General features: G+C 39.8%; 1 protein-coding gene across 1 annotated transcript; it reads left to right on the forward strand.

Annotated features, from left to right (window-relative positions):
* Positions 1-18,978: 18,978 nt before the first annotated feature.
* Positions 18,979-25,154, forward strand: gla (galactosidase, alpha). The gene is made up of 7 exons (XM_082557781.1): positions 18,979-19,351; positions 20,638-20,812; positions 22,888-23,062; positions 23,729-23,820; positions 23,918-24,079; positions 24,274-24,471; positions 24,668-25,154. The coding sequence occupies exons 1-7, from the start codon at positions 19,191-19,193 to the stop codon at positions 24,995-24,997; spliced, it is 1,293 nt and encodes a 430-aa protein (XP_082413907.1). The 5' UTR covers positions 18,979-19,190; the 3' UTR covers positions 24,998-25,154.
* Positions 25,155-25,184: the final 30 nt, after the last annotated feature.

The following is a 25,184-nucleotide window of genomic DNA, read 5'->3' on the forward strand; positions in this document are numbered from 1 at the left end:
TTCCAACATCTGAGAGAAGCCCTACAGCTGGGAAGACTGCAGCTCAAGGTTTACATGGATAATGCTTATAGATGTATATGCACACTGCACAGTCTTTGTGTGTGAACAGGAGAAACAAGGAATTAGTCACTTCCCTGTCCCTCTGTAGAGAGAATAGGTACCAACTGAAATGATGTCAACCACAGAATTACTTCACTTTAAAAGATTTTAAAACTCCTGGGGAGAGTTTAGTTGAAGATTGAATTAGGAATGATGCCAGTTCCTCTGCATATTACAGTAGTAATACATGTAATGCAATGTATTGCGTATAAAGTATGTCATCTGTGCAATGCCAGAAAGATTTATGCCAGAAAAGTAACCAGGATTAAGACAGGGGCATAAGGACATGTACATTTGATAAAAGGAGACCAGGGGGGAAGAGAACGGACAGTTTTAGGACTATTAAACCTAGAAATGTGCCTAATGCTAAGAGGTCGGGGTCAAAGATATATATATTTTCAAACCTACTTGGTTTACATCTCAGTACTTGTTTCTGCATTTCCTTGTTTCAGTTATGGCTGTTACTCATTTCCTGTTTTATTTTATTGGTTATTTGCTAGTCTCTTGTTTCAGTAGTGCTTTCTCCCGTCTGATTTTGACTGACTGTCTTCACCTGTGTAATTGCTTTCACTTGTGTCACCAGCTAGTTCCACTTCCCTGATCACCTCACGTGAATAAATAGTCAAGTCCTTCCCCTCAGTCTGTGTCTTGGTGTCAGTTAATTGTTAATGTGGCTCCTCACACTTGTGCTGGTAGTTTAAAATCAAACAGTGGTTAGAGGATCTAAATGCCCTCATGTACGTCATATAGCACTTAATCATGAAGGTTGGAAAGGGGAATGCATATGACTCACAAAGGGAGATTAAATGTTTGCCACACTGAGATAAGTTTGTAATCCCGTGCCATCATAGTTTTTCATCAAACTGGATGGATGATCCAACATAACTCTAACCTTTATTAAGGCTTTCAGTGTCTGACAACAGTTAAATTAAACTAACGATAAAACAACCTTAAACACAACTAAGGCAAACTGGCTTTGTAGTGTCAGTGTCTGTTAAATAAAACACAATGTCGACTCTTGTCTTTTAATTCAACATCTGAAAATTTGCTTTGATCATGTTATTATAACTTTTTGCAGTTTTTTTCAGATATATTTTTCCATTTTCAGGCAACAGTTTCATAAGAATTACATTGTATTACAGCAGCATTATGTTTATATATACAAGGAGAAACAGATACTTCTTTTAAGGGTTCACAGCACATTGTATATTATTGTCCAAAATTGAAAAGACAATATTAATATTTACATGATCTGCATCACTTATGTTACTTATTATTTATGATTATGATTATGAGTTTTGGCCATTTAAGTTTATATTTACATTTCATTACATGTAAACACCATGTGATTAATACAAAAACACTAAAAAAAACTGTGTAGGTTTACAAAGTAATTATGGGATGATCTCCTGTCCTTTTTTAAAAAGGATGGTCTGTTGTATCCTGATGTAATAAATGTAATAAATAAACGATGTAATAAAGGAAGCACCAAAGAACTTTTTCTCATTAGTATTTAGAAAATTTGACTAGCTCATGTTTTGGATGCCATGTAGACACCTCTGGGTCAGTTCACTCAGTTAGAAACCTATCAAAGCTAAATCGATTATTCAACCCCAGCCCAGGTCTGGAACACAAAGCCAGTGCAGAAGTGTTTAAACCTACAGGCAGAGTGCTTTCCTCTGGAAATCTTTCCTGTTTATTCAAAGGACTAACTCTGTGTAGTCCACAGAGAACAAATTAGCTCATTTTTCACAAAAAAACAAACATTGCATTGAGATATTGGTTCTTTTACATACTTAATCCCATTTTCCATAACTTAAAACAAGTTTATAATTATGATCCTCGCATCTTGTTCGTGTTTCACATTGCCTTATTAAGATAAACTAAATGCAAAGAAAAAGGCAGTAAGTACCCACCAACCCACCAACCCAGGGCCGTCTGCCTCCGTTCCACCTCTCCTGCTGCTGTGCAAGTGAACAGAGGATTTTCTCCACCTCCTTCTCTCCCCTGTCTAACAGACACGACTGTCACTGTCATTAATGCCCAAGAGAGTAGGCGAGGGAGACAGTTCGCGTCCTTTTTCCGCTGCTGCTGCTCTGACACAAATCAGAGTTGGAGGTGTTTGGCTCAGAGTGGTGAACTAAGAGGGAAAATAATTATTTTCCTGTGAGACGGTGCATGTGTGAGCACACGCACGTGCCTTCGTGTGTGCGTGAGTGTGTGTTAAGACCGCTAAATGTCTCTTTGGCTTCTCACCAAAGAGATAAAAAATAAAGAGCAAAAGAGACTTACACAGTCATTCGCTGTTCTTAAGGAATGGTCATTCCTTTTATTGCTTCTATTTCTGTGACTCATAGTCAAAGTCGTTGAACACCAGAGACTTTGATACTTTGATTTTGTATGCCAGTGTTTCTAATTCATTTATTTTGTAGACAAGCATAACAGCATGCATACAGAGAAATGCTGGTTTGATGTCACTTTTCAATTAGTTTTGGGGATTACTTTTCACAGTCACGCTGCCAGTTCAGTCAAAACATTTTTTTATCATTGGAAACAGAAAAGACTTTATCCTGAAGGCCGCCTTCTCCTGAGGGCATTTATAAAGTGAACTGTAAGGTTCTTATGAATGGATGATGCAACTTTACTGTTCAATTTAAGAACCTCAAGTTCACTCCGTCTTAGTGCATCAGAAATTTAAAGAGCAGCAGACAAGAGATGCTTCTTGTTCACGCAGTCAAGCAGCTGCGGCGGTCAGTTTTCTTGGGTAAAAGCCTTTTTAAAAACTCTGCAGGTACACTTCTAATCCTGGGGTATTTTTGGAATTTTAGTTGGATCCTTGGGAAACTCTAGACTCACCTGGATCTTCTCTAAAACACTGTAGAAGCACATCTTGTACAAGTACAGTGTTTTCCCTGGTAGCATGCCTTCTGCAGGTTGAGCTCAGGCTGTGGCAGATTCATTGTTATTGCTTATTAATGAGACTATTGTTTTTACAGAACAGAACAGAAGGTCAGGTGAACTCCCCAGCACCTGTGACACAGTCTGAACTGTTGAGGTCATCAGGGCGTTTATCTTTGGGAAAATAAAAACATGTTGGTGTTGATCACCAACAAAATTTAAACTCTTCCAGTGAACTCCAGTCATTTGCATAATTCCTGGCTTTGCAGGCCTTGCAGCAGTCTTTGGAGTTAGCTGTAACTTCTCTCTAACCTGGTGTTTTTATGGTTATGAAGGGGGTTCGCACCTTACTGTACTTTGCTTCTCCATAATTTATGCTGTCTTTAAAACACTGTAAAACTCTCTGGCTTCCCCTGATTAGCCTCCAGGCAAATGCTTATTTCTGTAAGCTGATTAAAAACATGACCTTATATTTTATACTGTACTGTTTAACACTGATTGCACCTGAAATAATGAAGCTAAAACTTATCTGCCCCCAAAAAGACTTTTTAGTAACATATGGATTTAAAGAAATGCATAATTGTAATTATGGGATCTGCCTGTGCTTTAGCTGTGAGGTCGTACTTTTCAGATGATTATTAACCTTTGGATTTGCACACTAACTTTGGTTTCATGGGCATTTGGCTTCGGCACTGTATGTTTTCATGCCCATGGGTCCATGCAGACGTCTGCATGCCTGTATGTTTTCCCACTAAGACTTTCCATTAAAATGAACCAACTGTGACCTGAAGTGGCAGACTTGAAGTGAGTTATTACTTGCTGATGTGTTGCCAACTGTCCTTCTCTCTATACGCGATTAAATATCTTCAAGTCTTTAGACGAGTTTTCTTGAAATTTCTTTAAGCAGTCTTCAGGAGTAGTTCTCCAAGCTTGTTGAAGGATAGTCTTAATGTCTTGCTTGAATGTTGGCCGGCTTTTGTTCCATTTTCTACCAATAATGTTGATTGCACTCTCTGTCGGTAATTCCATGACATGAAAGTGTTTCAAGACCACTTTAATTGTCATGCTGAAAAACGAAGCCATTGCCAATCAGCTGTTTTCCATATCTGAAAATTGCATGCTGTGTGAAAATCTGATGGTACTTTGTTCATATCGACTTTGACAAGATCCCCAACACAACTGGCTGAAATGCAGCCAGCAGCAGCAAACATGACAGAGCCTCCACTGTGTTTTAGAGATGGCTGTTGCCCACCCTCCTGACCTCCACAGACATACTGATGATGATTTGAACCAAAATATTAAAATCTGGATTCAATAAAACCTGTTGCCATTGATTTTTCCATACAATTATATGTGTAATTTTTCATCTCAGCCCTTTCTCCTTGTTTTTCTCTCTTAAGCGTGCCATTGTCAAAACCAGCCTTCATTAATCATCTTAAAATGGTCATGAACAAAGATGGACTAAGAAAATAGTGAAAAGGCTGCCGTTGTCCAAAGAAAACCTTTGAAAGGCCTTCAGAAAGCCTGCAGAGCTACTGCTCAGAATCACAAATTAAAAGAAAGTCTTCTCGTAGGCAAAGAATAAAGAAATGAGGAGTGCTTAGTACTGTTTAACCAAGGACTGAAGATGAACGTTCTCACTGCAAAATGACCCAGGACTGGTCAGTGAAGTTCTTTACTGTTATTGTCTTTGTAATGCAGATGAATAAGGACATCCGGGTGTGCCCACTCACAGTGTCACAGCTGGCCAATTAGAAGTTCCTAATGAACACTCTACTTTTTGTTTTTTTACTCTAATAGTGACCATAATGTAGACAATCATCATTACGGTGGTGATGACTGAGAATATAAACTCATCAGGTTAAGTGCTTACTAAGCTCGCAAGAGGACAGTTTTCCTATAGACTTCTTTACTTCCTTTTTCTTTGCAGTCAGTTGCCCCCTGTTTTTCTTCCAGATAGACTGCAGGTTTAATGCAAGATCACACTTGCTTTTCCCTTACCTGTATCACATGTAGACTCGAAACACCCCAAAAGACACAAGTTTCACAAACAGATAAGCAGGTGATCTTGCTCATTATCACTATATTTCCTTACTTCTGTGAAAAGTTCCTATTGTCATTGTAAATATCTCGAATTTCTAAGGTCTAAAATGGCCCTAATACATACAAATGTATCTTGTAATAAAATAGATACTTCAAATAGATCTACAAATAGCATCATAAAAAAAATGTCCTCCAATTCCTTACTTGAAGGTGGCACCAGCTCTGACAATTCAAAAAGGTCATTTTCTTCTGCACTAATTAACGACGGGGCAAAGAAAAGTTCCTTCCCTAAATATCACATATCCAAACGAATGCCAAACACAGCACGGTAATGAATGCTTGGGATGTCTCTTAAGGTTAGCTTTTCCATCTTCATCTTAGCTGTTTTCAGCAGCAGGTCAAAGGTAATGCTGAATCGCTAAGACCCTGTCAGTGTGCTAATTCTTTGCTTTGTCTCTGCTCTAAATTAGTATGCAGTTTAACTTCAGACCTCTCGAGCAAAATAAGTAGACCCTTTTCTTTTTAAACAATACCACCTTATTGCATATTTTAGCAATATAACAGTTTCTGGACGAGCGTTTAAGTGATCTCTAATATTTGCCCTTGATGCATGCAATCAGTTCATATAGGAAATCTGCAACATGAATTGCTAAAACATGGTGGAGGTTCTTTTTATATTTAGCCAAGTTATTTTTTTAATATATTTAAATTTGTTTGTATGTGCTAAGCCAATTAAGAAAAACTTTGCAGCTCCAGCACACTCTAGGTTGAAGTAGCACTCGCTGACTCCCTACCTTAGATACCAAGACTATAAGGACGGTATTGCCTCTATAGCTTATCCATGAAGAGACTGCAGCACTATAAGCATTTTGTGTGCTTCACCACCTGCAGTCACAGATAACTGTGAGTGCCGTGGTAGGTCTCCCAGCCCGATTCCTGTCATCCAAATATCTGATCCTTCAGTATGAGTGTATCCTCCTTCTACTGAGGTGGGTGATCTGATACTGTTAGAGGAAAATGTCATGTACCTCAGCCTCATCTCTTGTTTTTTATCCTTACTGTTTTACATGGAACTGAAGTGGTGCAACCAGGCTATGGGTTCACAGCAATAAATAAGAAAAAAGGCTGCTTTCATGTGGTTTAAATATGGGACACGCTGTAGCTCTGCCTTATGGGAAAGTAAGTGAAGTGCTTTAATGAACATGTCACCCTGTGTTTTCTGTGTGAGGACACAGTGTTTATAAACCAAGTGCATTATGGGGAAAGCCTCTTTCTTCTAGAAATGGAAATCATCCTTTCTCCCTGTTCACAGCCTGTGGTTGCTGCAGCCCACTGGAAACAACATGACATCCAGAATCAAGGCTGGTAGCCTTGTAGTTGGGTGCTGCTGGATTGGATAAGTTGAATCTAATCCACACATCAGTGGTAGATAAAGAACAGCAGACCAGTGACAATTTTGCTACAGCAGGGCAGCTATGCTTTAGTTGCAGGGGTAGCTGGAGGTGAAAAATAAATTTGATCCATTGTAAAATAAGGCTGCAACAGGAAAAATGTGAAACAAGTAAAGTGCATCGAATACTTTCCGCATGCACTATTGTTTTGGCAAGCTGTTGCCAGAAAGTGTCTTTTGGTGACACCAACCAAGTAGTTTTTAGTGCCCAAACCTAATCAGTGAAAAATAAATTTTAAAAAAAGGGAATGAAATGAATCAGTAATTGCAAAAAAGTGAAGTGAAAAACTCAAAAATCACAACAGAACATAAACCAGGGCCTCCTGTTTAATAAAGCTCAGCCTTATAAGAGATAGGCAGCACATGACACACAGCATCATGTCAAGCCTTTGAATGAGAACATATTAGAAATATATAAGCAAAGAGTTCAAGGAGTTTAAGGGATAGTGGTACTTTCTTTTCTATCTATTGTAGGTAAAGTAGGAGAAACTAGTTTTTCTGGTTTGCTTGGTTTACTTTTTTAACAGTAACTCAGAACCCGTTTGTTAGGAGCTCACGACAGGGTGTTTAATAGTTCAATGTTTAAACGTTTATTTTCTTCTACAAAACCATGTAGAAGTAAACTGGAGGTTGTCCAGAGACACACAAGGAGGGAACTTTGAAGTCAAGAGCGTCCAAGTTTAAGTCACAGGTACACTGCTTAATACCTTTTTTCTCCAGGCTATGTGATATTTTTATATATCAGCATTATAACAACCAGTGTTAATCACTTGGCTTGTCATAGGGGAGGAGATGCAATGTGTTTACTCATTACTGGCAGCTGCCTGAAATTTTAGTGGGCAAAGAGGCCAATAGTGACTCAGCAGGGCTTTCCACCTACTGTAAATATGTGATAATGCTTTCAATACCATGACAAGCAAAATAAACAAAGCAAATCTGAAAAAAAAAGACTCCTTGCTTCTGTTATCTAAGAAACACAAGTTTGATAGAAAAAGTTTACCAGATATTTCGCAAACTAGGGAACCTGATAAAATACAGATAAGCCAGCACTTCCTCTAAGTCTTGTTGCCTAGGAAACAAAAGGGGCCCGTTGAGGAGCCAAGAGTGAATAATTCTGTGAGGATGTAATTGAAGAGGAGGCAACGAGTCTATGGGGGCTGAAGCATGAAGGTGTGCATATATGAGTGTGTTTGCGTTTGCGTGAGCATGCATGATGCAGGAAGCTTGCGGTGGAGAAAAGGGACTCTGCTGTTTGAAGGAGATGCACCAGGATCAACACCAGTGATTCGAGCGTGCGAGCTCTTCTCTCACCTTTTTTTCTCATTGCTGTGAGCAGTCTCTGCAGGAGCTTCAAAAATAAACATCACATCTTTCTTTGTTAACTCTGTGAGCTTTGCAGCTGCACACTGTTTCAGTGAAAAACCCTCCACCGCGCTGAAATGTGAAAGACAAGACTCGGGAGGATTCGGTGGGTGATACCACCCCCTTTTATTTACTGTCCACTTCCTGCTGAGTTATAGTCTGTCCCATCCAGTTATCCAGTGTGTCACAGCGTGGGCTAAACCTTGCATTTTTTCATTGTTTGCCCGTGATGTATGGAAGTTAACTGCATAGATGAATGTCATAAAATGTCCTTATCTGTGGCTGTTTGTTCACCATTACCACAAAATCTTAAAGTTTTTCCGTGGCATCATTGAGGTTTCCTCTTTTAAGTCAGTTTAAAGTAAACAGAGCATTACAAGTAAGGAGAGATGCACACAATAAATAGAAAGAGATATTAAAAATTCCTTCCCATCATTAAACCTGCACCAATTAATAATTTAATTAATTAATGTAAAAATAATTAATCATATGGTTCAATTCCATTTTATTTATATAGCGCCAAATCACAACAACAGTTGCCTCACTGCGATTTATATTGTAGACCCTACAATAATACATACAAAGAAAAACCCAACAATCATATGACCCCCTGTGAGCAAGCACTTTGGTGACAGTGGGAAGGAAAAACTCCCTTTTAACAGGAAGAAACATCCGGCAGCACCAGGCTCAGGGAGGGGCGGGGCCATCTGCTGTGATTGGTTGGGGTGAGAGAAGGAAGACAGGATAAAGACAAGCTGAGGAAGAGAGACAGAGATTGGTTGAATGTCAAATTTACTCTTTGTTTTTTAAGTTTCACATCTTGTCGTTTCGTTTACACACCTCGTACGTCACACACTCACCTGATCCTCACCTGATCCTCACCTGCCACAGGTTTTGCTCCCAGCATTCCTTTTACATATGCATCCTTGTTTTCCTTGTTTCTATATGGGGAAATTGTCATTTCACTTTCCTGCAGTTTGCTGGGTTTGCAAACTACTCTCATTCTTTTCTTCTCTTTTTCAGTCCTTAGATTATCATGCCATATTTAATTAAACTTAAAACTAGTGATTAAACTCAGAATATAATGAGTAGGGTCTTTTTTTTCCACAGGAAAGCGTGCAGGTTTTAGGCGTTTCCACATTGGCTTCATTTTTAGATCTTGAAGTTGCATCCATCTTTTATACGTAGTCTGTGATTCCAAATAAAGATTTTCTTTGTCTCTGTTTCCGTGTTCAGACTTTACAGCCATTTTAACTGCCTTGGTTATCTTTCAGTGCTTTTTTTCTATAGCAGCAAAGTAGATTGTTTAGCAGCTTAGAGGAGAGAGCTAAAAGAAAAGGACTGCTAGACAAGTAGACGCTGTCAAATGGCCAAAAACACAACCACAAATTAGTGTAAAGTACAAGTTTACTTTACTTCATGTATCGTTGATGACAATAGCAATGTTAAAAAGACTGCTCTTTAAATTTACTTTTATAAAGAGCATTCGATTTCAAGAGTTTGGGGGCTTAAAACAGAAGGTGGCCTCACTGGTATTCATAAGACACACAAGAAGGAGCAGTCGACGACATGATCTAACATCATGTTATTTCTCTACACCCTCTCCAGGTAAAAATTTGTGCACTCATTCCTGGTTCTCCAGTATAAAAAACTTTGTCATAGCTTCTTATCATGAAAGTAATACTCTGAGATTTCTGTCTCACCCAAAAACAGACTGTTCATGAGAGGATTACCCTTTATCTGCCCTTTTCTGTTTTGTCAAAGCAAAGAGGGAAAATTCAGTTTTGTGATGTTGTAGATTAGAAAGTGTGTTGAATCGTAGCAGGCTGATTTATTCGAGCTCAAACAATGCCCAGGCGTCTGTACATGTCAGTTTTATTTTGCCTGTTTTAAGTAGTTTTATCACATTAGATGAATTCAGAACGCCCTGTTAAAATTGCCTTCTAATCTACAAAACCGACTGGAAAAGAAAAATCACAAATTCAGGCAGAAAAATTCTGAGCGTAATAGCAGTCACAACCTTTAGTCTCTGTCAGATAATTAAAGAGCCGTGAACAGGCTTTGTTTTAACCTATCAATCCCTCATTAGCATTTAATATAAAAAGAACTAAGCACTGAAGTTTTAGCATCTTCAAGCATACAGAAAACCATCCTAATAGGTTAAAATCTCATTTGAATCCAATTATGCCTTTGCCATTTGATTCAAGTGTTGCAAAGCTTACCAGCCAAGTGCAACGGGAGTAATGAGCTAAAACCTTCATTTTCACAGTCTGTAAACAATAGGGGGGATGAGAGGACATGGTTGTGGAATTGCAATCATGGGATCTCCTGAATGCACAGTGATGGTGAACTTGCCTTGTTACCATGGTGATCCTGTTCATAAAATTTTAATTCCTGCATCACACTGACCATGCTTTCCCTCTAAAACAAATCATAGTGGGGGCCATGTTTTCTGGCTTACTACGCTATTTCAGTCCATTAAGATCACTTGTGTTGTTTTGCTGTCAGAAACAAAGTTTCTAGTTTAACTAACAGAGAAATACGACTTTTTTGATAACCTTTTTTGTGGCTCTACCGCACCGTGCATGACCAGGTGGAATAATATGACTTGATAACCTGCTTCCTTCAGGCTATTGCTTATTTCCATCACCAAATAGAGCGATATGACAATACATTTCTGTGATAACAGAGAAGCAGAATGGTGCGCGTGACATTATTTGTTTTGTTCTCCAAGCAAAGAGAATAAAAGATGTGCTCCAGGCTCCAAACTCACCCAGAGAAATCAATTTTCAGGTTCATGGTTACCTGAGACATATTGAACTTCTATACAGAATAATTTCTTCAGGTAACACAAAAGCAGTGTCTCAAAGAAAACACAAGCTGAATCTTTCAGACTCAGATGAAAAATTAAACAGAAAGTGCAGGTCAAAAAGCTTGAAAGTGATTTTACACTTTCAGACTACTGTATGCCTGGAGTACATTAAAACTTTAAGGGCTTAGTCCAATATACTAGTGTAAGCTTTCAAGCTGCAAACTGCTTGGTTCATGGTTAGTCTGGCATCTGAAATCTAATGGTGCATTTATGGCATCACGGTTTATTAATATGTGAAAGGTCAAGTTTGCATCCGTCACACAGATGCTACATTTCAACAACGAAAAACGCTTTAGAAATGGTCAAAAGGTTGACTTTATTTTCACTTTAAGCATTGCATAAAGTGTCCAGAGCTGCTGTTGTACATCTACCTTGCAATCACAAATAACCTGCGGAGTTTATTGAGTCTATAAGCCAGAAAACACCCAAACAAAGGTCACTCAGTCTGGAACTTACACAGCAAAATCAGTGAAGTAAAGCACAATGAGTGGCAGTGATGGAGGACTAAAAAAACTGCTTGCAGCTATTCATGCAGTGGCTGAGAAACAAAAACAGCTCACTCTGGAATAACACCTTTTGACATGACTGCTTTATAAATGTGTTTTTCTGTAAGTGCTAATGAACTCCATGTCAAACTAAAAAATGTGCTACATTTCACAATATTTTTTTATAGGTCTCATTAGTCGCCAAATAACAAAAGTTTCTATCATTTTACATATCGGTCGTGCTGGATCCTTTCTGTGTGAAGCTTGCAAGCTTCTCTCTGTGCCTGTCTGAGTTCTCTCTGGATACTTTATTATAAACTGCCCATGTCTGCGGATATGAGTTGTAGGTGTTAGTGTGTGGTTGTCTAGCTGTGTTAGGCTTGCAATAGACTGACGACTTGGGTGTGCTCTGCCTCTCACTCTGCGCCAGCTGGCATTCACTCTTTGCCACAACCCTGAATTGCATAAGTGATTAAGACAATGTATGAATCCATGTATGTATAGACAAACTGGCAAGATAAAGTCAAATGAAAGGATCACAAAGGTTAATACATTCCCCCTTTAAAGGACGACATGAATGTTTTTAGCCTCCCAAAATGTCACTAAAACTATAGTATACTTTTTAAGACATTTCAACCAAAACTCCAGTCGTCAACATCAAGATACGATTCTGTGAAACAAAGTAAGGTTAACCACGTTTATCGGCCAGGAACCTTTCGCTTCATGTTTACATTTGGGGTCAATTTTTTGAGGAGGGCTACTGCTAAAAAATTATTATTTCAAAACATCAGGAAGAAAAACAATTTGCAAGAATACACATAAGAGGGCAAATAGCACGGAGAGTGTGTGAGGAGGGTAAACAAGTTATGGCAACAAAGGTTCTTTTTGATTCAAATATCAATTTCCCTGAGCCTGGTTCTTCCTGTTAAAAGGGAGTTTTTCTTTCCTACTATCACCAAGTAAAATTCCTCCTCATGTGAGGGATTGAACTAGATCACACTGCCCAACCTCCAACATCAACAGCTTCCCATTGCAATACAATGTATACTTTAATCTGACTGGTCCTGCATACGATTTAAAATGTTCCTGTGTGGATTGCAGGGACATCAAGTGGCAACCATAAGCAGTCAGTCCATCTAGTAAATGCTGCTGCTGCTAGATAGAAAGTCAGATGATCATCAGAGTATTTAAGGTTCATTATCTGAGCACGATAACATCAGGGATAAATTTTCAAGGCCATCCTTTCAGTAGCTGTCTAGACATCTCTTTCTGGAACGGAAGGGTACATCATCCAAGTCACATTGCAAAAAATCGATCACTTCTCAGTCAATACAAAAATTAAAACAAAGGTACTCAGTATTGACTTCAATGCCCCTGCAATTATTTGGTTTGCCTCTAATTGCTAAATTAGGTGAAGGGACTTAATTCTTACCTGGAACAGTACGGTCTAACTGGAAAACCGAAAACAATATTTTCACCAGAGTTGTGGCAATACACAACTGTCCCTTTGACTTAAATAGACACAGACATGAAAAGTGCCGCAGAATAAGACTTAAACAGAGGCCAATTAGACAGCCTCAAAACTATTAGAGTTAATGTCCCAGACACTAAGCAGAGCAAATCACTGATTTCATCAGAAAATGTACTGCCTGTCTATTTCTTTTGGCTTTTGCAATACACTTTGTTTACCAGCAAGACTACACAACAGACTATTCTATCTAATTACTGTAAAAAATGTGCATCGTCAGGAATCCTAAAGGTAGGATTATCCCTGGCAGGTAATCAGTGTTTCTGTAAGAGCAACTGAAGCAAAGGGCAGCCTTTGTGTGCTCCCTGTCTTTTTAAAGTCTACAAACTGAATTTTGTATTGATTCTACTATTAAAATTGATTTTCTCAATATATACTGAAGTGCCTTCCACAGAGATGTTCTAACTATCTCCACTGGAGTAGCCTCTTATTAGTAATAATATTTCAGATGTAATCATTAGGAGAGTAATACTGAACAACATCCTCGCATTGGCAAAAGAGCAGAATCATAATGTGGTACATAATACTGAGAGCTGTTGTTTATTGCAGAGTCTAGGTGTGAGAAGAGAAAATATTTCAGGTTCTCTTCCCTCAAGGAAAAACATCCAATCTTGAAAAAGTAAAATATATTTGAGAGTCCCAAACTAGACAAACAAGACACTCCTTTCAGTTCAACCCTTTAGCTGTAAAGCAGTGAATAATTTATTATTGAGGTTTTTTTAAGTACCTATGCCTCCGAAACTGATCTGCACAAAAATAGAAAATGAAATACATGACACTTTGAAATCAAAGTCAAAATCATGTTTAATGTCAAATAATTGCTCAGAGAAAGACTGAACATTAGTAAGGAGTGAAAAACTGTGTAATGAGCTATTTAAGGAATGCATGTCATCGCTTCACATTCCTCTAGACATCTTAATCTGCTGGAATACAGAACATGCAGTTACATGGTCCCTTGCTGAGAGAGATTTAATCCGATTCCTGAAGGACCAAGAAATCCATCTTTGCTCTGAGTGCTTACATCTGTGACTTTATGGGAAAAGGAAATGAAATATTCCTGATGCCATCTCATGACTACAACATACTGAGTGAGTGGATTTAACCATACAGGAGATATATATATATATATATATATATATATATATATATATATATATATATATATATATATATATATATATATATATATATATATATATATATATATCTGACATAATGACTTCCTAATTGCATTTTCACTTGTAATAATGGCAATAATGAAGCACTGAATTACTGAATTATATTGAGAATCTAATTAAAGATATCATCTACAATTCAGCTGGATAACCATACAACTTAGTGGTTCATTCTTTCTAATCACATGGTAATTATAGATATCCTAAATTTTAAAAAATAACTAAATATTAAAGTATAGCCAACATCCCCCAATTTTCTTTAGTTAGAAATGTTTGAAATCCAGGGATTGACCCATCAAACTCCAAATAGTAGTAGATGACCTGCTCTACCTCCTGAGCTGAAACTTAGAACACATGGTATTCCCAGGCCCATCCACGTTTTAACCAAGCCCAACCCTGCTAAGCTTCCGAGATCATGCATGCAAAGTATTAAAGAGTTATAGTTAGCTGAGTGTCTCCACCATCAGCCATGTGCAGTCTTAAAATGGGGGAGAGGAGCTTTCCTTCAGTTGGATGAAGAAATAAAGGCAGGAAATACAAAAAAACACAAAAACCAATCAAAAACAGAAGATTTCAACCAAACATATGAAGCACTCTGCTAGTGAGAGGACAACTACGTCAAAGAGTCTAGTTTGACAAACAGATGGCTCATAGGTCCTCAACTGGCAGCTTTATTCCAATAAGGAGAAATCATTTGGAAGAAAAATACAATTTATTGCGAAATTGAAACATTGGGAAGCAATCATAGGGTAAAATCCTAGATAAAGGCAGGATAGTTACAGACCCCCTGGAGTGTAGAAACTGGTGGAACAGAGTCAGCAGATGGCTGATGGAGACTTTGAATGAGATGCCCTGGGCAACCCGGATGAGGTGGAGATGGGGAGGAGAAGAGCTCCACAACAAAGTGCCTGAAAGGGAGAGTGACAGATCTCAATGAATTTGAAGGAAAGGGAGTGGAGGCTGACTGGCTCCAAAAATGTATGACAAAGGATTGTGTGACAAGAGCAGTGACATTGAAACTACAACGGAGGTAAATTTAACAGGGAGAGAAAATCGAAGTGCCAAAGAAAACAGTGATGCAGAAATAGCAAATAACATCAAAATGAACAGATACATAATGTGAGAACAGATTTTCCTAACCATCTAATTCTCAGTCATAATGAGCTGTTATGAAAACAGCTTAAACTTGTGGTAAAAACAGAAGCATCTGATCAGGATGTCTTCCCAGCACCAACTATGAGGTGGCATCTCCCACCAGAAGAAAGCCCTAGGATAGAAGCAGGACACCCCAGAGAGATTAAATCTTGCAGATGACATGCAAATGCCTTGGTGTCCTCCTGGAAGAGCTGGCCCAGGAGACAGAGGTCTGGGCATCTCTGCTCTGCAAAGGTCCAAATGGAAGATCATCTGACAAAACGCTTAACTAACAACTTAATCTCTGTGGGGTATTAAATCCATTTTTAAGCTATTTTTATATGTGTTTGATTAATAAAATATGGGTTTTCCATCAAGTCTAGGTAACATAGACTACTTGCATATAGTTAGGGCTGGACCAGGTGACCCTGAATCCTCCCTTAGTTATGCTGCAATAGACGTAGGCTGCCGGGGATTCCCATGATGCATTGCGTTTTTCCTTTCCAGTCACCTTTCTCACTCACTATGTGTTAACAGACCTCTCTGCATTGAATCATATCTGTTATTAACCTCTGTCTCTCTTCCACAGCATGTCTTTATCCTGTCTTCCTTCTCTCACCCCAACCGGCCGCAGCAGATGGCCCCGCCCCTCCCTGAGCCTGGTTCTGCCGGAGGTTTCTTCCTGTGAAAAGGGAGTTTTTCCTTCCCACTGTCGCCAAAGTGCTTGCTCACAGGGGGTCATATGATTGTTGGGTTTTCCTCTGTATCTATGAAGCGCCTTGAGGCGACTTTTGTTGTGATTTGGCGCTATATAAATAAAATTGAATTGAATTGAACTTGTCACACGCCATGAGAGCTCCGAATGAAAGCAGCTCTACAAACAACAAAAAACCAAAATAAATCCTCTGATCATTAAACACGCTGGGTTTTACACTTAATATAATCTTTACTTCATTAACAAAAACGTTTGCACAAGTGATTTGAATTTAACTAACATAACCAAGCTGAAAAATGCACTCAATACATTGACTCATTTACGGGTCATGAGTTTGCCCCTAAAGGTTATTACCAGAGACCGTTTCAGACACACCCCGTCCAACAAGGACCTAATTAAAGTAGCCACATCAGCACATGTAGGCTCTTTCCCTTGTGACACTGGCATAAACAACTTAAGCACCTAATTACACAACAACAGATGATTCCCCAGTGAGGATATGTGAGCCATAGAGTGTTAATCGTCGTATTTAAGGAAGCACAACTTTCTGATGGCATTTACTTGCACTGCTACCTGTCCCCATAGAGATCAATACAGTAATGAAGCTCAGTGGTGAGGAGGCACACCGTAACACAGCTTTGCCTTTTATTTTATCACCCTACACTTCATAACAAAGTTGCCAACATAAGTCAGCCATGACAGTCATTTCAATTATATGACAGTGGGGAAGAAAGAAACATGATGGATTGGTGTCAAAGCTCCGGGGAGCCATATATACCAGACAGCAAGCACGGGCTGCCCATATGTCAACAACCTCCATTAACCACTGTAAAGACAGAGGCATGCTCCTCTTTTATGCGCTCCTGTGAAAAAACAATGGTTTCCATCACAACCGGGGGCGACATCCCATTTTTACAAGAAGAAAACTGTGTATTCAGATGAGCTGGATTGGCCCATCCATCAGCTGGGAGGGGAGTCAAATTGAAATCTGACATTTAGAGCCCCAACGCCTTTGCTCACTGGCTCTGATATGAACTATAGCATGTGACAAATTGTTTGTATCAGGCCTGTCCCAGGGTGAAGCCTCTGATAATGTTTAGGGTTGAAATGGGCACCCTTGACATTTCGCTGAAAGGTCATGTTTTGTGTTCATTAATGCTCCCTTTTTACATGCACCCACCGGTGGAGGGGGGAGCAGGGGGGTGATATTATTGTCATAATCTGGGTGCGTGCCAACTCAGGGATGCGTCATTTGTTTTGACTCCTCTCAATATCAGAATGCAAGGAGTCATGAGCAACAAAGACGGAGTGTCAGCAGCAGGATCACAGGGGGGTTTTACACAGGCAGTCTGCTGATTCAAATTATGTCACCTCTCCTTTGCAACTACCCCAAAACAACTGATCTGACAGCCAAATAAACCAGTAGCAGCTGTCCCTTAAATTTCTCCAAAAGAGCAAAGTAGCACATTTAATGCAAGACTCATCGCTGTCTCTGCGTGTGTGAGACGATTTCACAAATAAAAACATCCAGGATTATTAATTCTGCACCAGGGTGTCCGTTTACCTCTAAATTAAGAAAGCTATCTGTAATTCATTTTGTGTCAGCGGCAGACAAATTAGTGTCTCGCATCCATAGCTAATACACAGTTTGAAGCAACATCAATATGTACAAAGTCTGCGTTATTGCTGATGCTGTGCGAGGCATTTTTGATTAGGCGGGCTCCTCAGGGTAAATTGGTCCTTTTCTTCTTTTGTTCTTAGTGTCTGATGGAAAGAAAATGCAAGTATCAGGTGAAGGGTTTTCATTTACATTTGAGTACCTCCTATATTAAAACATGGCTTTAGTTTGGGCACAGGGTGATGGTTCCCTAGATTAATCTACTTACCCTTTACTTCCCAAATAAAAAAAAATTAAAAAAAGAAAAGAAAAGTGTATGTATGTAGGAAGACCTGAAAGACTGAGTTACCTGAACTAGACCTCCAAGGTTTACATAGCAACTAATTTTGATCACTATCCAGTGAAATTCTTTTATCAAATTAGATGATTAGATTGTTTTAACTGACAATTAAGTTAAGACAGCTACTTGAATCATTAAACTAAATAAGCTATTTAGGATGACACCAGAAGAAATTAAAGTCTGAAATTAAGGCTGTTTCTCTCAGGAGTTGACAATGAGGTCCAAAAGTCTGAGATCACTTTGAAATATACTTCTCTTTTTCATCAGCTTCAAATTTAGAACACACTGTTATTGTGTTCTGAAAATCCTATCTAGGTAAAAAAATAATGTCTTTGTATAGTGTACAGTGAGCTGACATGGATAACATAATGTTACCGAAAAGCCCGGTGTTCCTATAATAATTTTTTAGTCTTCAGGTAACCCTATAATGGTTCAGTTGGACTGAGCTCTGTTGGCAGTGAGCACTCCTTGATGCTTTTTGGTCTTTAAGTATTCTTGCAAAGCTTTGGAGGAATCCTTTGGCCTCGGTATAACTCCTTCTCCAAAAAGATGCAAAGGAGAAAACATGCTATATCTCTGGAGGGTTGCTTCTACTTAGATGCAGCACCACTGTTTTGACATGGTGGAGTCAAAGCAGTGGATACTTTCACTCTGGGGGTTAATACTCATTCACTTACTACTTATTCCCACTGCAATGTGCACAGGTGTACCTGATGCTACAAGGTAATTTACTCGAATATGTTTCTTTAAGGATCAAATCCACTCGATCTTAAGTGGACTGAAAACTATCAACCTCAAAGTAATAAAACTTTAAATAAAAAAATTCTTTCCATGCAGGACAGTAATGATGATAGGAGTTAACTGCGATTTTTAAAAATGGCAATGTGCTCTACTACATTAAATTACCCACATGCATTTATCTCTGTTAAAGCATACTGATGGAAACTGAAATTCTGTCCTACGCAATGCATACTTTAATGCGGGACTCAGACAGGCATTTTAAATGAGAGATGGAAGCTTATTTTTAAAAGCTTTTGTTGGAGACAAAAGCGGTGTAAACAGTGTTAGGGTGGAAAATTACTACAATAGAGTGTTTTCATACCCAATTTAGTCTTATAAATGTGCATCAACTTTACTATTTCCCCATCTACCAGATTAGGTGTGAAATTAATCACGTGGTTGCGGCGATGTTTTTGTATTCGGGTGAATCACAAGACCATCACCTGCCTCGTGGTGTCACCTGACTTTTCATGTTTTTCACCTGAGTTTTAGGTTAAATCCCGGCGCTTCCTGGTTTCCAGCAACGTCATTGGACGGTAACAGACGCATTTTAATTCAATTGGTCCAGCTTTGTGTCACTCATCCACGGGAGGCGGGCTGGCTGGCTTTGGCACTAGGAAATGAATAGTGAAAGAACTACAGTCGTTTGTTGCCGGTCACTGCACAACTATTGTCGAGCTGAAAATCTAAAATGGGCAGAGCTGCCTGTCTTCTCGTAATTATCAGCTTAATGAGTCCTGCTGCTGAGGCGCTGGACAATGGTCTGGCGCTGAAACCCACCATGGGCTGGCTGCACTGGGAGAGGTTCATGTGTAACATCGACTGTGACACGGACCCAAATAACTGCATCAGGTAAGAAGTGATCCGGTTATCCTGACGTGTATGTACGCTAAATCAAAGCACAAGCCTACATACTCTGTTAAAACTGAACATATCACTGAAACACATTTAAAAACCTCACCTAAAAGAATTCACCATTGATTACAGGAAGTGGCATTTGCATTTAGCCAGGTAATCAGGTATTATTAAAGAGGAAAGACATTTCTTGTGACAACTAGTAAGCACGCCTTCACCATTCATTATATGTTTAATCTGCCTTGAAAGTGTGGTATTTTTATACAAGTACGGAGGAACTCGTTATGAGGGGCTGTCATAAGAATAAGAGCAGGATCACGTGATTGAAATAGTCGTTGACAGCTGATTAAGTTCGCCTTTCTTTGTTCTCTGGATTCAGGCATTGGGGGACGTTGATGTGTGAGATATTGGTGTCAGCAAGTACTGTGTATTGTGGAAGCAAAATTTGCAACAGCTGTAACATAAAAGTCATTTATTGTTAAAGTCTAGTGGAGAAATATGTGAGGTCCAGATTGGTTGGGGGGAAATGATGCACATATAAAACAAGGCTTTAAAAATGAGAAAACTCGTTTAAAATAGCCAACGTTTCACGTACATATACTGAGCAATAATAAATTGGTCAGTGTAAGCAACCTGGCTCAATAGAGGATAAGTAAGCATTATTTTGTAATCAAAATCATTCAAAGCTGCTCTGGAGGAGCTGGAAGTGATCACAGTAGGTCTGTTTTAGGCCCGGGTGTACTTGATGGTGCAGGGTAGAAGTGGGCAGATCAAGCCAATATCGATACCTACACTGATACTGGATCAGTACTAATGACACACTGCTGTCCCCTACATAAGATGCCGTTATATGTGAAAAACATTAGTATTGTTTTTGGTATCCGTAATATTGGCCTTGTATTTACTTGGTATGGCATTGATACCAAAATTTGCAGTTTCGCACAACACTACCGCAGGGTTCATTCAGGGTTTTCTCATAATGATGATATGTTAAGTCATAATTACAGGTTAACATATCTAACATATATATTTTCTTGAATTAAAGATAACGTAAACGTGGTTTTGCTTTCAACCTCACTAATGCCTCCATTTTTGTGCCTGGCATATTTTTCCTCACAAAACGTAATGTTATTCACCTCTGAGCAAACCTTTTGTTCACTGTTATAATATCTCCTTCATCTCTAAATATTGGTGTGTGCCATATATCCATTACACATTACATTGTACACTGGCTTCTAACGGCTAATATTAACCCCGCCTGTCTCCTCCTGTTGCCTTGGCAGTGAGCATCTGTACATGCAGATGGCAGATGTGATGGTGAAGGAGGGCTGGAAAGAGGCCGGTTACGAGTACGTCTGCATCGATGACTGTTGGCCCTCCCACCAGCGTGATGCCCAGGGCCGCCTGCAGGCAGACCCCAAACGATTCCCAGGAGGCATCAAGAAACTGGCCGACTATGTGAGTATTAGTTATGGAAGAGGAATGAAAAGTCTGGATGTGAATATAGTATTAATGCCATAATTCCTCTATGGACATCAAACAGAAAGAGCTTCAGAGAGACTCGGTGAAAGTGAGAAATACTTTACTAGCTGGGAGAAGCAAAATGAGACCATGTGAGAGGACGTGACTGCGTTTATTGTAGCTTCCAGCTTTGGGGCAGCAGTTTGAATAATATACACAGTTCAAAGAATGATAAACCCACTTTATGTTCAACATGCCGCTGTGATTTTATGGTATGCAGTATTATCATGTCAGTACAACGTGTCTAAAATTTCAGATGTTAAAAAGTTCTTGTAGCCCTGGTTGAATATCTCTAGAAATAAGTGATTACATATTCATCATATACCCATTCAAGCTGACCTGCAGGTATTTACATAATGAATAGGAAAGGAGCAGATGTGGAATCTGTTGTCAAATTACCTTCCAGTATAGCACCTGGAGCCAGGGAAGATGTGCAAGCACATATTGTGTTGGATAGGAAAGTGCTGCCGTTGACTCTCTTCGCAGGAGACTCACAATAGAAAGGAGCTGGAAGCCATGATGCCAGGCGCATTTCGATGTATAAGGCTTCACGTATAAAGATTGCTAAAAATATATTGTTTAGCAGGAAAGGAATATATTTAGGCCCACTAAGGCAACCTTGAGTTCTGTATTAAAAGAATCACGTTTAGAGCTGTGCAACATTGCCACCTACTGGAAGAAACATACTGCCTGCTCAGAAAGTTTATGCTTTAAGCAGAATCAGTGGTTTGTTTGTTTTTTTGAGTAAAGTAGACCCTTGGGATGATCTGTTTGCTTTTTGGGGGGTTCATCTTTTTTAGCAATTTGCCTGTGCAGCTGTGGCTCAGGAGATAGAGCAGGTCATCTAGTGGTTCGATCCCTGGCTACTCCAGTCTGTATGTCTAATCAGAATCAGAATCAGAATACTTTATTGATCCCTGGGGGAAATTATTTTTTGTTACAGTGCTCCATTTTAAACCAACATTAAGACAAGACAGACAATACGCTAACTAAGAATAGTACAATATATACATATATATACATACATACATACATACATACATACATACATACATACATACATACATACATACATACATACATACATACATACATAAGTCACTTATAAATAAATAGTTGGAAAAGAAACATGTGTAGTTGTAGCAGCAAACAGTGTGTTAAGTGGATGCGTTGTACAGGGAGATGGCCACAGGCAGGAATGATTTCCTGTGTCGTTCAGTGGTGCATCATGGGTAATCTCAGTCTCTCACTGAACGAGCTCCTGTGACTGACCAGCATGTCATGGAGTGGGTGGGAGGTGTTATCCAACATTGTCTTTATCTTGGACAGCATCCGCCTCTCCGACACCACCTTGAGGGAGTCCAGCTCCATCCCCACAACATTGCTGGCCTTACGGATCAGTTTATTAAGTCTGTTGGCATCTGCGACCCTCAGCCTGCTCCCCCAGCATGCAACAGCATAGAGGATCGCACTGGCCACCACAGACTCATAGAAAATCCTCAGCATTTTCTGGCAGATGTTGAAGGACCTCAGTCGCCTCAAAAAATAGAGACGACTCTGGCCCTTCCTGTAAAGTGCTGTGGTGTTTTTAGCCCAGTCCAGTTTATTGTCAATGTGTACTCCAAGGTATTTATAGTCCTCCACAATGTCAACACTGACCCCCTGGATTGAAACAGGGGTCAAGTGTTTCCTGGTCTTCCTGAAGTCCACGATCAGTTCCTTGGTCTTTGCCACGTTGAGCTGCAGATGATTCTGCTCACACCACGTGACAAAGGAGTCGACCACAGCCCGGTACTCCTAAGTATCCTTAGGGCAAAATTTACTATTTAACCCTTAAAGGGATATGGTACAAGCTTTTTCCAGCGTGCACAGGCACAGTGGCATGGTTGCTCGGATGGGCTCCAGCACCCATATGACCTTGAATTGGACAAGTGAAAGAAAATGGATGTCACTGGTATTTGTCATTCACTGAGATGAATCAACAAATCTTTGATATTTTTTTATGCTTTAAGATCCACTCTAATGGCCTGAAGCTGGGTATCTACGCAGATGTGGGGGACAAAACCTGTGCTGGATATCCTGGGAGCCTTGGTTACTACGAGAAAGATGCTCAGACTTTTGCTGACTGGGATGTTGATCTGCTCAAATTTGATGGTTGCTTCATGAATCGGGCTTTGCTGGGAGAGGGTGAGTTTCTATTTCTGATTGGCAGTGCCACAAAGGTGAACAACAGGCACCGTATAAATACACATACAGACACATATATGAACGTACAAAAAAAACCCTCTGCCATTCTTGGGGGCATCTCCCATTTTGACCTCGTGACCGTTCAGGCCATATTTGGCCTGTTGATATGGGGCTGGATTAGCCCCATATCAATCTTCCTCTTAATGATCCTTCCCACTTGGTACCCAATCTCGGGTGATGATATCTCCCCCCCTGACCTGGCATCCTGGCTCCCCCTTGCCGTAGCATGTGTGTTGTACCTGTGAAAGCAGTCTTCTTCCGAACACTTCTAGTTGTTTCATGTAAGCTCTTTTCATCTCTCTGTTTTTGTTTCTTTCTGCTGTAGGCTTGGTTAGCATGAGGTGTGTAGCTGGATACATACGCTCCAGGCGGGAGTCGAACTTGCGTCTCCAACTCTAAAGGCGTGTAGTCTTATCACTACGCTATCCAGCTGCTTACAAAAATACATATAAAATATAAAATATATATAAAAATATACGCGCAAACAAACAATGTGGACATGTACTCTCCATCTATACAGGAGGTCAAATTTCTTTCCTAAACATCATTTTATTTACCAGTTAAGGTGTTTAAAGGGTTAACTACTAAATGTTTGCTCTGTTTAAGGCTACACAAACATGTCAAAAGCACTGAACAACACTGGACGGCCTATCCTGTACTCTTGTGAGTGGCCGTTGTACGAGTGGCCTTTAAAACAGGTGAGAACTTGTTTTAATGGTTAACTTGGTGTTTTGTAGAAGATGCTGCAAAAATAATGGAGTATACTCAAAATAAAGAGCATTTCTGTGCTTCCAGCCCAACTACACAGCTATCCGTGAGACTTGTAATCACTGGCGCAACTTTGATGACGTGTTCGACTCGTGGAGCTCCGTCAAATCCATCTTGGACTGGACTGCCGCTCATCAGGACATCATCGTCCCTGCAGCTGGACCCGGAGGCTGGAATGACCCCGATATGGTACTTTGTTCTACTTAAGGCCTTGGACATGAGTGGTTTTACTATCATGAACCTGCTTATTTTTCTTTTTATCTAATGCTAATCTAAATCTCCTCATACTTACTATTGTATTTAGACATTTTTGTAGGTTGTGGACACACTGTAGCATAAGCCTGATTTGCTTATGAATTTACATATTGAATTTATTTCTCTAGCTTGTAATTGGGAACTTTGGCCTGAGTCACGACCAGCAGGAGTCTCAGATGGCGTTATGGGCCATCATGGCATCTCCTCTGCTCATGTCCAATGATCTCAGAGACATTTGTCCTCGCTCCAAGGAGCTCCTGCAGAACAAACGCATCATAGACATCAGCCAAGATTCAATGGGCAAGCAGGGATATCGCACTGCCAAGGTGGGTGTGCGACTCAGTACGAACTCCTTCTGCAATGGCAGCTCAGAGTATTTATGGTAGCCTGTCGTTGCTGTTTAGAAATGCTACATGGTTTGTGATCAGCCTGACAGGCTCTTTATAGCATTAATTACAAATGATCAGTGTGGGTAATGGCAGATGAAGGTATAAACCAGTAAGACTTCCCCTTTTTCTACAGGGGAACAATTTTGAAGTGTGGGAGAGGCCGCTGTCGAAGAACCGCCTGGCTGTTGCTGTGCTGAACAAACTGGAGACAGGTGGTCCTCGAGGGTTCAACATTGGGGCTGCCCCCGGTTGGAAGATCTGTGGCCCGCAGTGCAACGTCACACAGATCCTGCCTCAGTACAAGGAGATGGGAGTTCAGACTCAGCAGAGCAAAATAATTGTATCTGTCAACCCTTCAGGCACAGCTCTGTTGACTGTCACTCCCATCAGCAGCGATTTCACAAGGCTTCACAAGCTGAACTGGCAGGGTACATTTGTCAGACGAAAGCACACAATTTTGTAGTCCTCAGGTGGTTAAACGCACCCGAGACGTGTACAATATCTCAATTGTCTGGGAAAAAATGAAGCTGAATAAGTTTTAGGTGTTTATCTTGTGTAAATCTTAGTGAATTAAAATTAAAGCTGCCTGGAAATGGATCACACTTCATCCCATTTATATCCAATAAATTAAACACTTGCTGTTAACTGTC

This window comes from Aulonocara stuartgranti (assembly GCF_965226115.1).
Source record: "Aulonocara stuartgranti genome assembly, chromosome: 2".
Taxonomy (NCBI): Eukaryota; Metazoa; Chordata; class Actinopteri; order Cichliformes; family Cichlidae; genus Aulonocara; species Aulonocara stuartgranti.

What these genes read in the sequence shown, in the direction of transcription:
- gla (XM_082557781.1), top strand. Translation starts at nt 19,191, where the DNA reads ATGGGCAGAGCTGCCTGTCTTCTCGTAATTATCAGCTTAATGAGTCCT. An exon ending in ACGAGTGGCCTTTAAAACAG is followed by an intron (nt 23,821 to 23,917) that starts GTGAGAACTTGT and finishes CTGTGCTTCCAG; the next exon opens with CCCAACTACACAGCTATCCG. An exon ending in GCTGGAATGACCCCGATATG is followed by an intron (nt 24,080 to 24,273) that starts GTACTTTGTTCT and finishes TTATTTCTCTAG; the next exon opens with CTTGTAATTGGGAACTTTGG.